The sequence below is a fragment of the Varroa destructor genome, unplaced genomic scaffold, assembly GCF_002443255.2.
Source record: "Varroa destructor unplaced genomic scaffold, Vdes_3.0 BEIS01000001.1, whole genome shotgun sequence".
Taxonomy (NCBI): domain Eukaryota; kingdom Metazoa; phylum Arthropoda; class Arachnida; order Mesostigmata; family Varroidae; genus Varroa; species Varroa destructor.
In genome coordinates, this window is record NW_019211454.1 from 31326347 (window position 1) to 31343275 (window position 16929).

General features: G+C 40.9%; 1 protein-coding gene across 16 annotated transcripts in view; it reads left to right on the plus strand.

Annotated features, from left to right (window-relative positions):
- Positions 1-563: 563 nt before the first annotated feature.
- Positions 564-16929, plus strand: part of LOC111243548 (uncharacterized) — a 38582-nt gene continuing 22216 nt past the window's right edge. For 3 of the 16 annotated variants that reach the window (XM_086978425.1, XM_086978424.1, XM_086978422.1), the window contains exons 1-2: positions 564-1854; positions 2011-2067. Coding sequence is in view for 10 of the 16 variants with exons in the window: in XM_086978422.1 (XP_086834548.1) it covers positions 2033-2067 (35 nt within the window). In the remaining 6 variants the exon portion in view is untranslated. Of the gene's footprint in view, positions 1855-2010; positions 2068-3317; positions 4232-5082; positions 8250-16929 lie in introns of those variants that run through there. The other 13 variants (XM_086978427.1, XM_086978426.1, XM_086978414.1 and 10 more) reach the window with 12 other exon arrangements.

A 16929-nucleotide genomic window follows, 5' to 3' on the forward strand; every position in this document is an offset into this window, starting at 1 on the left:
CTCAAGTATTCACCCAATTTTGAACTCGTTTCCCATTCAGTCTACCGGTCACACATGCGTTCGTATAGTGACGTCGTATAAATATATGATGAGAGCGACATAAAAAAAAGATTAATTATCATATTTTCACGATGTTGATGATAGTAATCATAGCCCTGAAAAATAGTATGAACCAAGTTTCTCAAGGAGAGATGCACTGTTGCCTATGGTGGTAGGCTATTTGTGCCGGTGTTTATTTCCCAGTCGTTAAGACACGTCTACGATATAGGATGCGTGGATTGCGGTTCGGACACTGCCACATCGGTTTCTCTGTAGTCACCCTATTTGTCGGCGTCGTCATCTTCAAGCACGTCGCGCCATGCTGGTTGCAGCCATCGGCCCTTTTTCCTATAGGTTGGTCCGCTAGTAGAAAAACGCTAGCAAAACTCTTTCGTTAGCTTGCTGGCGGTCTTCGTTTTCTTGGCGTCGTATGTTCTTTAGTTGGTACCAGTGCCGCGGGCGGCGCTCTGATCGCCGACTATAAAACATGCTGGCCTGAGTGTACCCGCCACACTTGTGGAATCGGCAAAGGTGGTGTAACGACAAAGAGATCTGCAAAAAGTTCACAGAAAATCATTATTACATTAGTCAGTGTGTTGTATGTGCTATTATTTAGCGTAACTCGATTGAACTATTAGAGAGCACCAACGAAACGAGCCGAAGGGAAGAACGAATGTATATGAAAATTGAGTTGTGAAAAGAAGTGAAAAGTTTCAAGCGTTCAATTAAACTTTACTAGTTGTGCTACGGTTAGATAAAAACAAGTTAACCCATGGTCGAGCAGAAAAGTTAGAGATAGTCAAACACGAAGGCAGCCTTTACGTGAATCACGATTCGATATTTTGTGGTAGACTCACTTTAAGTTTTATTTCGTTAGTTCTCGCAAGCTGATCAAAAGTCGACGGACCTCGCAGGTGAGTAGGATACTGCTGCATAGGACACATATTTCTATGCACATGGCCCTGTGATTGTTTGGGCATATGGGGATGTGACGAAAAGAAAACGATGAACTGTGTTTTTTTTCAATGTTCTTATTAAAAATTTATATAAGCGATTTCTGGGTGATCCAAGTTAAACTTGGAGCAATTCTGACACTTTCTCGAATAGCTCCAAATGAGCTGTGAATGAGGTGTCTTTAAAGTTTGTCTATTTGAGCAATAGCTTCAAAGGAGCACAGGCACTAAGCCTTCCGTCTGCTCTATTTAACGGGCAGGTTCGATAAGTGCGCGGAATAAAAGGAACGGATCCGTTCCAGACGTTCCCGGTTAATGTTTCCCTTAAACAAATCAACCTGTTTTGACCTGAGCCGAGAAAAAGCTCTTCTGCCCTTATCAGGTGTATGTCTCGCAACGAAGCCACTGTATATGAATAACTTTTCTACAATGCGCTGTCGTCTTCGTCTGCACATAAGCCATTATAGGCCAACTTTGATACACGTAGGCCATATACGAATTTCTTTGGGAGTTACCGACCGTTAGGGCCCCCTAATAGCATAAGTGGACTTCGTTTCGTGCTGGGAACGAGCCAGCCAGCCAGCCAGCCATCTATCTGTCTATCTGATGGAATGCCTAACGGCGATACCGGACGTACAACTCGAATCATGAAGGCAACGCCTTGACGGGTGACATAATGGCAATTATGAGAGACTACTTTCTTTTTGGAGAAAAATCGTTGGAGGAGAGAGAAGGATGTTGGAAGGTTAGTCGTTTCCTGAGCAAGTTTTTCCACCAGAGTAAAATTTTGCCTGTCGCTGATCAGACTGTTGGCAACGACGTCAATCGTGGATGAAACGCGTGCGTTCCTCTATCATCTACGGTACGCGAGTATTTTTACCACATACATTTAGTACTGCGCAAATAGAGAAAAGTTAATGTTGACCGTAATGGATAGCAATGCGAACATAATAATTTTGCCTGAACATTTTTTATAGCTGTAAAATGCCCATCTAGCACGTTTTAAATCATGTTTCAGCTTGAAGACCGGCCAGCCTACGATGGTTTACGATTATCAAGTTAAGATCTATGTTGCGTAAGTATAAATCGTTAAGGTAATAAACAACTACGTAAAGACATAAGTCGTGTATCTAAGAGCAGACATAGGACATATCGATAGGTTCACCACAGAGGCTAGAGTACTACTGGCATCATCTTTGTTTGAGGCTGGCCACATGACATGTCTCTCAAACGCTGCGCTATTATGCTTTCCAATGTTTGATTCCGAACACGACTACATTGAACACATCCCTGCACATAGCGACATTGATTAAAGTTTATTTCTAGGTACCTTCCCGTTCACTAGCTCTTTTTTTTTTGCTTTCATTTGGTAACAGCTACGAGTAAAAGGTACATCGAAATGGTGAGTGTCGCTACGTTAGTGGGTCAATATTGATCACTCTAAATCGCGTTGTTGATGACTTTGTTAAGCAAAGAGGCTGGATATTTGCTTTGGTTAAACGAGGATATAAAGTAACCATCGGTCCGTGCTTTCCGGCTGTAAAGATTCGTGAAATATTATTGCTGCTACCGCGAGCAGAATTTTCACTAAGCAGCTTTTACAGCCACAATCTTAACCGGTATCCCCGTGGTCTGCAGCTTTCTGTGCTTCATTAGTCTTATGAAATGCGCGTTTGTACCGGTTCTCTCAAATGTGACATCTTGACACTGACTCTATTCTAAGAAATACTCCACAAAAGCCTGCTTTTTGAATTTCCATTATTGCACGTTGCAAGTAGCGTCGCTCCTTGTACCACGTGCCAAGATCGTCGAACGAAGATCATAGTCTACAATCGCGTGAAACCCACTCAAAGTACTATTTTATGCTTGTGCACTAAATAGCTAAATACATAATTGGAGATAAAACGACAATATCAGCTTACGAATGCTACATGCTAAAATATAAGCAAACGAAACACAATCTAGATGAAGCATGACGAATTTTCCTGAATGTTTCTATTGGGGATGAGGTTCGCAGAAGCGTTTGCGCCTATCTGTCCGTGCTTCACGCCAAAGCTAATACCAACAGGAAAGATCTTACCGTACGTCTCATTGCGAGTATGAAGAGTAACTTGCCAGTAATACTGAATAACACTAGAAGGAATCGTCGTACTGGAAGCGTAAGGGTCAAGTTGATTCCTCAACGACTTGGGGGAATATGGATACATCTCCCCAAGTTCGCACACTCTCGGTATCTAAATGAGAATAATTTTTACTTATCCAGAGTCGAGTGGAAAGCATGAAAATCGAGTCTTTGAAAACTAAATGTTTACATCAAACTTTCAGGTACCTTTGAATTGAATGCAGGAACTGGCAGTGTGGAGGGTAGGATATCAACCGCTAAGGCGTTCATCATAGGACCCGCAGTTGACATCATACTGTCTGATCTCCTAATTTAATTAACGACGAGTTGCTCGTATGAAAAGGCTATCGTACATTTAACACAAGTTTGATATTAGAACTGGGTTCAATTTTGCTGGGTATGTGTTTTCCGATAACAAAACTGCCCACACTGTAACAGCTATTCAGAAGCAAGTGATTTCATCAATAATCGATTCTCCATTAAACAACAGTGTATCTGTACTGTAGTGTAAAAGTTTTCAAAAAAAAAAAACTCTTCATCTTCTATACTTGTATATACCTAATACATCTGGTTCATACAGAGCGATTTCTTTGGTTCAAGAACTTCCTGCTATAGTGATGCAGAAGCATGAATAACCAGCTAAAAGCTCTGCTCGAAATACTCGGTTCATCCAGGAAAGTGGCCAAACGATTTCATCATATTTTGCGGCTAATATACATACGGCACTGGGTATGGGTGACGTTACTATATTCTTATAATAATCCATTGCAGATCGGAGAACAGATGCTTGGGTAGCTGCAAAACGCGATTGGATATATAGATAGGTTTAAAATTTGTTAGTCACAGTAGTCTTAACCACTCATATTGGACCATTTAAAAGATTACTACTAGGTTTTGGTTCGTTAAGTTCTTGATGATCCATTCATATAGGAATTATTTGTTCATCATAGGCACAACTCTACAGGCTCTAGCAGGAAACTTCGTTTAGGAATGGCCCACTGACTCGTAGCGTAAGTGTTGCTGGGCGAAACTTTCGGGTTCGGAAGCGCCTACATAGCATCATGCACGGCACTATGCTCACCCGATACTCTCTTTGATCAAGCACATCGATCTTAAGGTTTCAAAATTTTCGATCAAACTTTAAAAACCGAAAGCTGTAAAAGAACTGCTATAGAATTTTACATGTCAAATTTAAAATTTGCTATTCTTACTTTTTATAAACGCTAATAAAGCTGTTATATTAATTTAGGTTTTACCCGATGTCTATTCAATTTCGAAGAAATTTCCGCTGGCCTGCCTAGGCGGGTTCAAAAGCATTCGTTGACCCATTCGTTGATTAACGTTATAAAATACCGAGGGTGGTTGTTTTGCTGAAAAGTTTTTTCAAGTCATCCTTTGCTCTTCGTATGCCTGGTTTATAACAACAAGAGAAACCTCGTTGAAGTTTACTAAACAGGATTGATTGTCGCATTTAATATCGTTGCCTAGGAAGCGACACGACCGAAACAGCCAAGCTCCACTATCCGAAATTTATATCATGACCCCGGGTCAGACATCGAAGGCAATGTACCTACGGCTAAAGTCCTGATGCCTCCCTAAATTCACCCTTCGTCCCATATGAAACCGCTGTTCCAGTCTCCGTCGTCTAGGCATACGTTGTCGGTTGATGCCATTTACAAAGCTCGAAATAGCTATATAAGTTTATACCGTCCTATCTAGGCCCTCTGGATAGGACGCTTGTGGCCTTACTAAGACATGAGCCGACCAGCCAACACGCGGATGGATATATAAGGCTAAGATTTCACTAACTTCGCTGATGCATGCGACTAGTTGTCAATGTTCGTGCGATAGATACCACCGACAGACGCCACTGCCTTTGTTGATACGGTATCCGCGGAAAACATTGTAAACTTTGTTGTTGTTGTTGTTGTTGTTGTTGTTGTTATTATTCGTTCTTGATGATGCTAGGTTCGATATGTCCGACGCAAAGCACAAAGGTGACTCGTCTCGGGTGACGCTTTCTCTATATGGAGCACGCCGGCGCCACAGGAGTGCAAATTCCCCTAACTCTCGTCATATACCCGTGCGTATGTTGCTCTCATTAGAGCATCACTTACTTCTAAAGAAAAGAAAAAAAAAGGACGTGGGACGCATCGTTTAAAATGGCCGCCGTTGACGATAACGTGTGCAGTCGTAGGCATGATCAACATGGGTTGTCGAGATTAGGTGTGATCTTACTATTAATCTCCGCCCATGTTTGTTTACGTTGTTTTCTGATCGAAATGAAAGTACTAGTCCGTATCTACTGTCGGAATGATATATATTCGATGACGTAACTTCAACGTGGAGCGTGATCGTTGTTGTTGTAGTTAGTCGAAGTAACATAGGTATGAACTAATGCGAACAGTCTGATAGCGGGGTCATTGTTATTCAGTTACTAACGTACCTAAAACAAACTTGGAGCCGGAGAATGGAGTCATGCACCAATTAAATGCAAATTTTGGCAAACACTTCGTCGACAGAATCACTTGATGTATTATTCTAATCAGATAGTGCCAAGCTAACTAATCATTTTTAGCGGCCTTCGTGTCCTTTCATACCGTAGCGTACGCAACACAACAAACGACTTCAGGTCGAACTATATATTTCGTGCATTTTCACTCATCCAATGATCACTTAGTTCTCGTTTGATCGAATCGCGAAGAGCCTATTTCAACAACAGATTCACACCTTCATATTACAGTACACTAAATATATACTAAGAATTAATACAATGACAAACCATTGCACGATCCATTAAATATCGGTTCTCAAATACGTTACTCTGTGTCGGTACGCTTTTCTTAAGGAAGTGATTGTCGCACGGAACGAACAGTGGAAAAAGGCCGCTATCGGGTGATTCTATGGAGAATCCAAAACGCTTCTCTGGCAATAGCCTTTTCGTTGTGTACATCACAGTACGCTCCATCTGATCTGTATATACGAGATAAGTATTCATCCATCCAGCCATGTGCGCGTATTACCAATATGTGTCAGCCTTGTAGTTACCCAACCATATGTACATATACCGTATACCATTAGAATTGCTATGCCTTTTGTCTACAGGCTGGTCAAAGACGATGCCCGTCACAGTAGTTTCCGTTTAGTTAGTGAAGTAAAATCGGACACGAGGCGTACGTAATTTACTGTTAAAAAACTGCTAGAGCAATTGTATGTTGCTCGGCCATTCGTATAGTGAGAGGCGGGATGGTTGTCTGATTGCCACATAGGTGTGAGCTAGAAGTGGTGATGCGGCTCGGTTTTTCTACGAGATGCGACTACCCACACGACAGCATCTTAGCAGACTTTATCAATTCAACCTCGCTTGTGATAGACGGCTTCAACACATAATTATAATAAGTTCATTTATATCACAGGTTTACAATGAAAATAAATAATCATACGTGGAGAAACATCATGTCCTGAGGTTTGGCTACTCCAACTTCTTTTTTTCGGTATAGGCACAAGAAACACTATGTGTAATGCAATTTATAAAGTACTATGAGTAGGCGCAAAGGCGATTTTTATTCAGTGTGATAGTCCAGTGATTTCGAAGGTACATATAATTTAACTTTTAGATACATATAACTTTCAAATAATTATTGAAGAAATTTTCTTTTGTTACTGGATACACTATAATTTTAAGTAACTCAAGCGATTCTCTCACCTCTCTGCCCCAGCGTGTTTCATAAGCGAAGCAGATTGCCAACTTAATGAAAAAACTACGATATAATTATATTTTTGTATTTAAATGTTTACCCGTTAGACTACTCCCATCCTTTTAACAAGTTTGCCCGTCAGTAGAGAAGAATGTGAATTTTGTTATACCACTCGTAGATATGCGGTTGAAACCGAAACAGTGTTTTAAATACGAGTACGTTCGGGGGTATATTTTTAAAAAATAGCTCTCTTTACAGATTTCGTTAATTATTTCTCGCGGAAACACCCCATACAGTCCTACGCATCTGGCTGATAGTATTGGCAATAAAGCCTATTCGGTCGACAACTTATAGACCCAATAGTTTATTGTGCTTATCGTCACTTCGAATTGTGATTACATGTTCCATCTACGTGTTTTGATCGTCGGGTACGATATGTCTTCGTCTGAAAAACTACCAGAGACTATCTGTTCGGAACTAATCACATGTCTAGCAAAACGAGGTGCATCTGCTGTACCGACAATGGGACGCATAAATGGAGTCTGTGAAGGAATAACCGTTATTGCATCACTAACAGTTTGGAGCACTCGGCACCTCGCGGCCTTAGCTGCGCCGGTAAAGTACTTCCCCGTAGTTGACAGCGTTCCTTGCAGATTTTCCAGACATTCTATCTTCGTTCTGATGGGACTTTCGGAGTATGCTCTCACTTCTCGATATAGAACCGCGTCATGAAAAGTTTTAACCCCTCACTCTGCTCCATTTCTCCATATGTATGTATATATACGATGTGCTGAACTAATTAACCTTTGGCTGAAAAGGCGAGGGGTCGTAGTTCGAACGGTGCCAATTTACACGACAAGATTATATATATAGGTACGATATTTCGCCCATGTGATGCGAGTCATTCATGATATACGTTCATTGCTTTCTCGCCTTTCAGTACGGCACTACTATGAACGCACTGTGCTAAAAGGCGCTCATACGTGTATTGTTTCTCGATGGGCAGCTCACGTCAACGTTATACGTTTACCACTTTATATTTATGTAATTAATGCTTGGCAGCTGAGATTTCGTATACCCTTCAAAATATTTACTACTCGCTTATAGACAAAGCCGAAATAGCAGGCATTACGGAGCAGTGTGTCAGCGATCTTTAGGTGGGCAGTTTATTAAAAGTGATCCGAAAAAAACCCAGAAATGAATTATTTTATCGGACAATTCGTTGAAACTTTTTTTTTGAAACAAATAGAGGTAAAGCTAAGAGCGTTCCGTGTATTTTCGCCGACATGATTGTTTTTTAAGAAAAAAAAAAGTCACGTGTTAAAAACGGGCATTTTCGTACGACATTGAATTGCTTGTCACTTGTTATTGTTGCTGAGGGTTCGTTAACAATAAAAGTGCGTTTTAGCACTTCACCTGTGAATATCGCTGATACAATGATGTTGCTCATTTTCCGAATAGAATCTAAAAATGACTCTCTAACCTTGTTTTAGTTCTATATAGTGTAAGAACATAAATCAAGTATCGTTTTTTGTTATTAGCGCGTAAGATTGACAAAATTTGCCGATACAATAAATAATAAAAGCATTTTACTGTAGGCAGAGGAAAACCGTAGAGGCAACTAAGACATTTAAGAAATTATAAGAATTATAAGAAAAAAATGTAAACATTAAGCACATTGATTGATTGATGAATAATTTAGACCAGAATTTAACCAATTCGTCTCGTCTCGTTTCGTCTCGTCTCGTCTGCTCTAGATATACACGAATCGCCTATCAAACGATACATGTCCTATGCATACGGCTTGAAGTGTCCCTAGAAGTGTCTGTCTTGCCTGATCGCGATGCAAATGTCTCTGCTCAATGAAGCAATTCGCGCTTGCGATATTCGTCGGCTTTGCGACACGCTCAGGGTGTGCCACGGGATGTCTGTTTGTGATTCTGTATGCACAGCTGTACATAATAATTGCCTTTGTAGGCAGAACACAATCAGCCACAGGCGAATATCAATACGTCTGCCAGTCATTTATTTGCTTTAACCCTAAAAGTCTAGATCTGAGACCGTGTTGAGACCCGTTAGACATGTTAGGACATGATGTAATATCGTTGTCTGATCAGCTGCCTTGGTCTGCCACGTGTCGGAGGCTGTGTGTGAACTTCCGCTGTCCGTCTAAACGACAGTAAATGAATACCAACCCGCACAGATTAGAGACAAATTGCTCCTTTATTTAAAATAATTAATTAAATACAATTTAATGAGCATTCAAAGGTTCGGTTGCCACGATCAGGAATGGAATAGAAACAAAGGCTCAGTCAAAGTAACTACTACTTCGATGTGAATTCGTCTTTGTGAAACGGCCGAACTCATTTGTTGTGCCTTCGTGTGCTGTTCTCGCTTCCTTTGTTGTGTCGAGTTCGCTTTTGCGTTGTACGTACTTATTTCCGTTTTTCAAGGATTTTCACGATTTATCGCATCAGGTTCCAGTTGCACGCTATATATATGTACCCCTAGAACTATATACGATGCTAGGCCAAATAGCACCACTCGGTCCACAGGTATCAGAGGTCGTGCCCTTTCCCTACATTCTTCTTTTATTTTTACGTCGAATGAACAGTGTACACTATGCACTGTGTGGATGTGTGACATTCTTGGGCATAGGTATACTTTGGACATATCCTCGTTCGATATACGGTACATAAATGTGCTGTTAGCGTTGTTAAATTTAATGGACATTGCCTTCTTTGTCCACACTTAACGAATACGCCCTGATGTGTATGACAATGCGTACAACGAGTATGATTGTTTGAAACGTATATTGAACGAAGCAAAATAACAACAAACAAATTATTTACAGATAGATACCAAATCGCGATCCGCTAGCTCTTTGTAAGCGAGGTAGCTTGATAGCGTACAAAAAAAACGTCTAAGAGGAGAGCTATGCAATGGCGCAGAGTTGTCGATTTCGTTAGCAGCTTCTGATAGCGCTCTGTACAGTTTTAGAGTAAAACACTTGTAGCCCTCACTCAGGCCGCTCACACTGACTAGCTCTAGTTCTAGTTCTAGTCTTGCAATCCATCCGTGTAATGCTTTGAGCCTATGAGTCAGCTTCGATAACGTACACCCATGTTGATTCCTTAAGCTCACATATGGGAAACCGACAGTGTCTTCATAGAAACAGTACTCGGTCGTATGGCTACTGGTATACGAAGACGCATGTAGGTTTTGTCTCTTCGTATGTAGTAGGTTGAAGCGGTAATGGAGATTTCGTAAGTGGTGCATGGCGCGCTTCTGCGATGTCCACTGCTCATGTCGATGAGGTAAGCGAACGCAATGTGAATAAAATGACGCTTCAGTCCACTCTAACGGGTCCCTCCACAGTTTACTTACGCTAAGTTTCACTTAGAGCGGCAGAAACTAGGCAGGCGGTCGGCAAAATACGTCTGCAAGCAACGTTAGATTGTGGATACTTCTCTGACCGTATTTGACAATGCCACATTTCACTGCACAACCATGCACGTATAGGCTATTTTTTATGAAATCTACTTCATATAAAATATACGTTCAACTCAATTTATGTACGCATGGTCAAGGTAGCTAAGTCATTATTATGTGTGGCCCTCAAGGGTTACTCTTATACAAAGATGACCATCAAGTTCTGCTATGTAACTATGGGAGAATTATTATCAGTCTAACCCTGTTAGACTTAATTAAAAACAAAATCTCACTTGGTATTCACTGGGGGTTCTCCGTCGCAATGTAAGTATTTTTATCATGGCTATTTAGTTTCATGTTAGCCTTTAGGATAGGCCTTCTCAGTCGTATACACTTAATATCAGTAAAGCACAGTGTACAAATGTGAAACGATTTACATCACCAAATAGGTTGTATCAGCAAGTGTACTTACAAATAGTCATCTATAACTCGTTAATTAAATACGTCCTAGTAAAACTGCCTCGTTGCATGTTTTTCCCTGGTGTACTAACATTTTTTCTAGCCCCAGAAGGGTTTAATCTAGTGCCTGTTGTAAACAGATCTACGATGTGGTTAGAAATCCGACATGGTGAAGAAGGAAAGCAGTTTTCTCATATGCTTACAATACGTGGGGGCTATAAATATAGAATCAGTGAATGATAAAACTCCATGTAGTATCAAATATAGTTTATCGAACGAAAATGACTCTGTAAGCTTGATTGAAACATGTACCCAATGTAAACCAATCTGTGAAAGTAGCTACGTTTTTTTACAGCAAGTTTTCTCCTAGGCCGTACCGTCAGTACCCGTTTTCATTTTTGCTAACAAAGTATTTGTGCCAGCAGGAATGCATATCATGCAATTTTGTTCTTTAAAAAAAAGATAAACAGTTCCTCAACATTCGAGCAATATGCGGCGCTAAACACGTGTCAAACTTAGATGGTCAACAAACAGGTCAAAATTCTATTTCCTTCAGGAGCAACGGTTACTCACTCGTTATACAGTCGTAGATAAAAACTAGCGTTTCGCAATTCTAATACAATAATAGTAAATAATTATGATGAAATTACGTAGCAACGACTGCGTGAGTACGGGTATTAATCCTCGACTAACACTTGTGTCTCTCTATGTGTTTGCTTCGATCAATGACCGCATCCTTTATCGGCAAACTTTTAGGTCCGTTTGGTCCTGAAACTTGTTACGTTATCGTGAACTGTGCCGATAGTGCGGTGCCTCTGAACGATTCTTTCGGCGACACCGCCGCTCAAATGTTTGCTTTTTACCTTTCATTGTTTAGTTAGAGTCTATTTATACGTTAATTCTGCTTCTAGTGTACCTTTTTAGGCGTGCATGTATATTTGTGTGTGTTAGACTACGTAGGGTTGTTGTTATCGATACCGCTGATGCCGATCCAAGGGAAAAGACAACAAGGGCTGTAGACTGTACTAGCAACCTGCACTCAAATCGGGCGTATATCGTATTATACACAATTAGAAAAAACCTGTTTTCGTTAGTTGCCGCAGCTATGACACTACTGCTGCTGCTGCCTTTAACAAACGCGTCTCACGTTAGTTTCCCTATTCCGTTTCACGATCGCGGTATCCTTTCCTCCGGGGTAATTACAGTCTGTCTCAAGAGACATTACTGCCAACGCCCTGCTAGGTTTACGGTTACATATTGCCCTATCAAAGCGTTTTGCTGCATGCGTAGAACAGATTATGCATCGAACAACACCTATGAGGCAGTAATAATACTGTAATAGAGATGATATGAAGACCCGAACTTTGACTCAAGCAGGTTTACGAAAATAGAGCACTTCAACCAAAAACGCTTGATCTTGGGAAATGTTTACACGAATTTCAAAGACCTCTAAGATGATGTATAATTCCAGTATCCAACATTATGTCTGTTCCCTTGAGAGGAATAGTGAGGCTACAGTGTAAAGCAAAATTCAATTTCTTCAGTTAAAAAGAAAAACGCAGAAAAATCTGATCTACAGTGTGTCATCAGGCATAAACGTGTCCTATGGAACAACCATAGTGAATACATGAATCAATACGGGAAAAACAACATTTTTTGGCACAGGATCGAAACGGGTTTTTTTTTTTATAAGCCGGCGGTGGCCGCGTCCTCTAGGTGACCCTAAGCGACTTAATGAGTGGGACAGGATTATGAAAGGACAAACGGGAGTCGCATATTTTCGAGAATATGGTTTTCTCCTTCCTTCCAGTGCCGTTAATTGCTGTCGGGGAGTTAGTCGACGGCTGAATCTGGCTGTATGACCAGAGTGAAGCACAAGCCTGAGAATAGATTCGCTCGCAACGGGAGACAAGGCCGGCGCCGATTTGATTTCGATATTTATTGAAGATTAAAATTGTGGTTATCGTGTTTGCCTTACACGTTCTCCTTGCCTGCGGCAGATTCTTTTAGGCGCGGCCTTTAAGCACTGTTCTTTAGGCACTGTCTAGCCCATCTAGGCCAACCAGGTAGCGTCGGAGTTCCAGTGTATTTGCTTCTAACTGTTTTAGGTGCAGTTGCTTTCTTGGCCGTTCCTATTTGGATCACACGAAAAAGCGTTAACGTAATACGCCAACGGCGCGCAGTTAGCTCCTAACCGGCGCTAAAATAAAATCAAATCCAATCTTCATTATTGACTTGGTGTATAATAGTAGTCACAGAAACAAGCGAACATAATAATTATCGTATTACGAGAAATTTAATATCAGCGTGATAGTGCCTTATCTTCTGTCTCACAGGTATAGTATGGACGAAGTGCTTTGTTCATTTTTCAGCGTAGCTTACTTGAACCTAAAGTTCATAAACTGAAGTTCCATATACAAAGATCTAGCGAAATTCGGCATTTCAACACAGATGAATATTCGTCTTATCTGGTTAGAATCTGCTAAGAATTGTGAAACATAATACTAAAATATACCTGCCATCAGAAAACTTATCATGTTCCATAAGTTTTAAAGTAAAAAATGCTCGGAGTCTCAAAAACCGATCAAACATAATGTTACATGCTCGCATAAACTACACTTTCATCATCACAGACAACTTCGATGTTTAAAATAGAAAAACACGTAAAAGAAACAAAACTTTGATAGCTATCATGCAGTTCCTTTATTAATAAATATACAGAATTTCAGTTAGCATCTTGAACAAGTTTCCTACTCTTAAAGTGCTCCAACGCTCAATTATTAATCATAACAATATCCTATCTATGATACGAGTACACATTCTTCCCAAAAAGGATTGTTTGTTTAATATATTAAATAAAAAAAATTTACATAATTACTGTTATTAATTATTAGTGTACGTAGACTCGACCATTTGGCGCGTATATATGAGCCAATTAGACTTGTTATATTTTAACTCATGTCGGGTAAATAACCTGCTACTAAAAAACAACGGCCAAATGTCATCTGCCAACTGATGACTTTGGTGTGACTAGCCAAAACACTATATAAGTTTATAATGTTAAATCACCTTTAAAAAAGCGTAGTAGGTTACCCCTGGGTAGCTGCCCGACCAATTCTGCTGATCATCTACTAGCCTAAACAAATTTCTCAGACCTTAATGATTTCCTCTTCTGCCGTATAATCTCATGTCGACTGACTTATTTCCGGATCGCGAAAGTTCTGCCGCTTGGAAACTCAAACTCAGAACAAAGAAAAGGATGCGGCAAACCGAGCGACAAAAATAAACCCCGTAGAAAAATTAAGGTTCCGTGAGCGGTTCGATTGGCATAACACGGCTACATTTACTTGGCTAGCGCTGGAGTAATATACTTTGTAAATATCTATCCCTAGAAAAGGTCGAACTTGTGTACTAACACGAGTTAACTAGTGATATTGAGTTGGATAATCCTCGATGAAACCTTTGCACATGTAGGACGCGTGACACGACCATTACAAAATGCGGACGACGAGTACCGGCTATCCTTATACGAAAAAATAGAGCTCTCTTTACCAGTCCTAGCCTACCATCGTGTTCAGATAAGCACCACGGTCAACGTGATCTGTTGAGCATCTTGAATTTGCAGTCTCCTTAGATATCTTGCAGAGGTAAACAGTAAAAACTTCGACCGCAGCGCACTGTGCGATAAGCCAATTAGAATGAACATTACGAGTCTTTATAATCAACGTTCTGTTCCCCGTAAATGTCAGCAGTAAGCGCTAATATAATGCGGTAATGAGCAATGTCTTCGTCAATATGAGAACTGTGGTCAAGTTGAAGTTCCAGATGTACTGGATCGTCCAAGAACAAATACGATCAGTATGTACTCTGCATGGGAATACTTCTCTCTCATGTATGGTTTTCATATAAAAAAAAACCAACGATTTGTTTATGCCGGTCTAAATAAAGGAATAAATCAGTGCCTACTACCAACAAAATTCCCGTTCGATATAGAAAAGATTCGGTCAGTTGCATATTGGCTGCATTCTTCTTCTCATCTAGTGACCTTACACAGGTCCTCTCTACAAATATGCTGTAATAACCGTTTAACTAATGCTCAACCCTTCCGTTAATAAACTATATTAAAGATCTATAATAACCTAGAAGTCTACGACGTAACAATTTCGAATAGAAGGCGTTCGCCGGTCGTGCCGCTCACTAACCAAAGTTGCTTTGTGGGAAATGAATCGTCTGGTTTTCGGCTCTCTTTGGCCTTGTTTATTGTATGTTTTCATTTTTGAGTTATAGACAAGTGTTATTTGCTAGAAGGTAATGATAGTTATCGATTTCTAGACGCTTCCTTAAATGCGAAAGATCAATTACAGCCTTTGTCAGATTCAGTCAGCAACCGTAGCGCGATCTATGTGTCTGGTTCGCGATGGATGTCATTCCGTGATTCCGACGCCGTGTTAAAGCTCAATGCTGCTACTCTTCAATGAACTAATACTATTCAAGTATAACAATGGACTTATCAGATTTTTTTGGAAAGTTTACCCTTACAGCAAAAGCGTAAAGATTCAGATAGCTTTCGAAGCACGTGTCTAACCAACAAGAACTCTTTCCACCGCTAGACGACCATATCTGCTTAGTGTTTACCGGGTTTGTCGCTTTTAGGTCGATATCAGCTGACAACAGCAATACTGCGTCAAGGGAAGACGACGACGACGACAACAACGGTATTGAACTGATGTCATCCCGTGCCTTGCTTTTTAGCATAGCAAAAAATAAATTAGCACCAGGTTCTTTACTCACTTAAGCAGCTATGAATACGGAATCATACATATTACTTACTGAAACAAGTGCTATCGATGCTGGCGAGTCGATGCTAGAGTATTCGTTCTAGTACGGTAATGGTGAGAGGTTTACTCTTGATAATGAACGTATATGAGTTTTTCAGTTTTTTTTTTTCTTTATAGGGTCAAAGCTTTAGCTACGAGGCAGCATTTATAACTTCGTAGACCGTTTACGTTCTGAGTTTTACGTCCGACATCGCCGTTTGGTGTTCGATGAGACGGCTGGCACGAAACGAAGTACATCTATGCCAGACCAGCACGTGTCTCTAAGGTTAGCAGGCAAATAGGTTAACCAGTCAATAGCCACGAGGGCTTATTAGATCCACTGTGTAGTGAGTGACTATACCTTTTCTAACACATGTTTTTTTGGTATTTGCGAACATACTTCTCTATAGAAAAAAACTGATCCTTTTCATCATCGTCAGTCTCTTTCTGTATAATCGGTTAGTTTCAATCTCTTTTTTATAACCAGTGTTGTAGCAGTGAGGTGCGCTCACTTAGGCACTGGTGAATTCTAATCCTGCTGCTGCTACTACTGCTACTAACGACTTGCGGGCATACGCCGTCTTCGCAGTAGACATTTTGGTATAGTCCTTGTCGTTGTATCGTTAGATGGCTTTGTATCCTACATCTGTCTATTTGGCCGAAGTCACCCTTCCACTTGTCTGCCGTCTCTTACCCACCAATTTCGTCCATCACTCCGCTGATGTTGTTGCTGCTGCTGCTGCATGGAGAGCGAATCGCCTACCACCTGTATAACAGCCTATCTACGACCCATGTCCATGCTTCGTTTTGCTATTCGTACCCATGGAACCCCTACGTGGATGTAGAACTATAACTATGGGGATTCAGAATCGGACCATTGTCTTTGGCTGTTTGTTTGGTTACTGTCGTCGACGTTGGTCGGGCTGCTCCAGCTATTTTCGACTGCAACGCCAGTTTTGGTAGTAGAGTCGATTGTCTTTGGCCTGAGGGGAGGCTGCCGAGGCTGGGGTAGCAAAGGTAAGCCTCTCGTGCTGACCAACAAACTAAACGAACTATAGGCATAAGGCAATGAGTAGCAGGGCAAAAGGCAAGATAGTCCTTGAGCTGTCGCCTGATTACTAGGGCAAGACCAAAACCCGGCAATCGGTAAAGGCAATGGCTATACGAGCAACAACATCAATGAATTTGCTGGCTAACCGGTTAGTCATAGCACTGCAATTTGTAGATGTTTACCGCGGCTGACGATGCCTGCTGTCATCCACACTGCTGTAGACGCAGATTTGTCTACCGCTCCAGCGAGTGGGTTAACCAATAGGTAGTTTTACCACATCACACACACAGACACACTGAACTAGAGCATTTTCGTCAGACTATTAGGCCCAAGCTAGATAGAAATGTTAGCAGCTGCC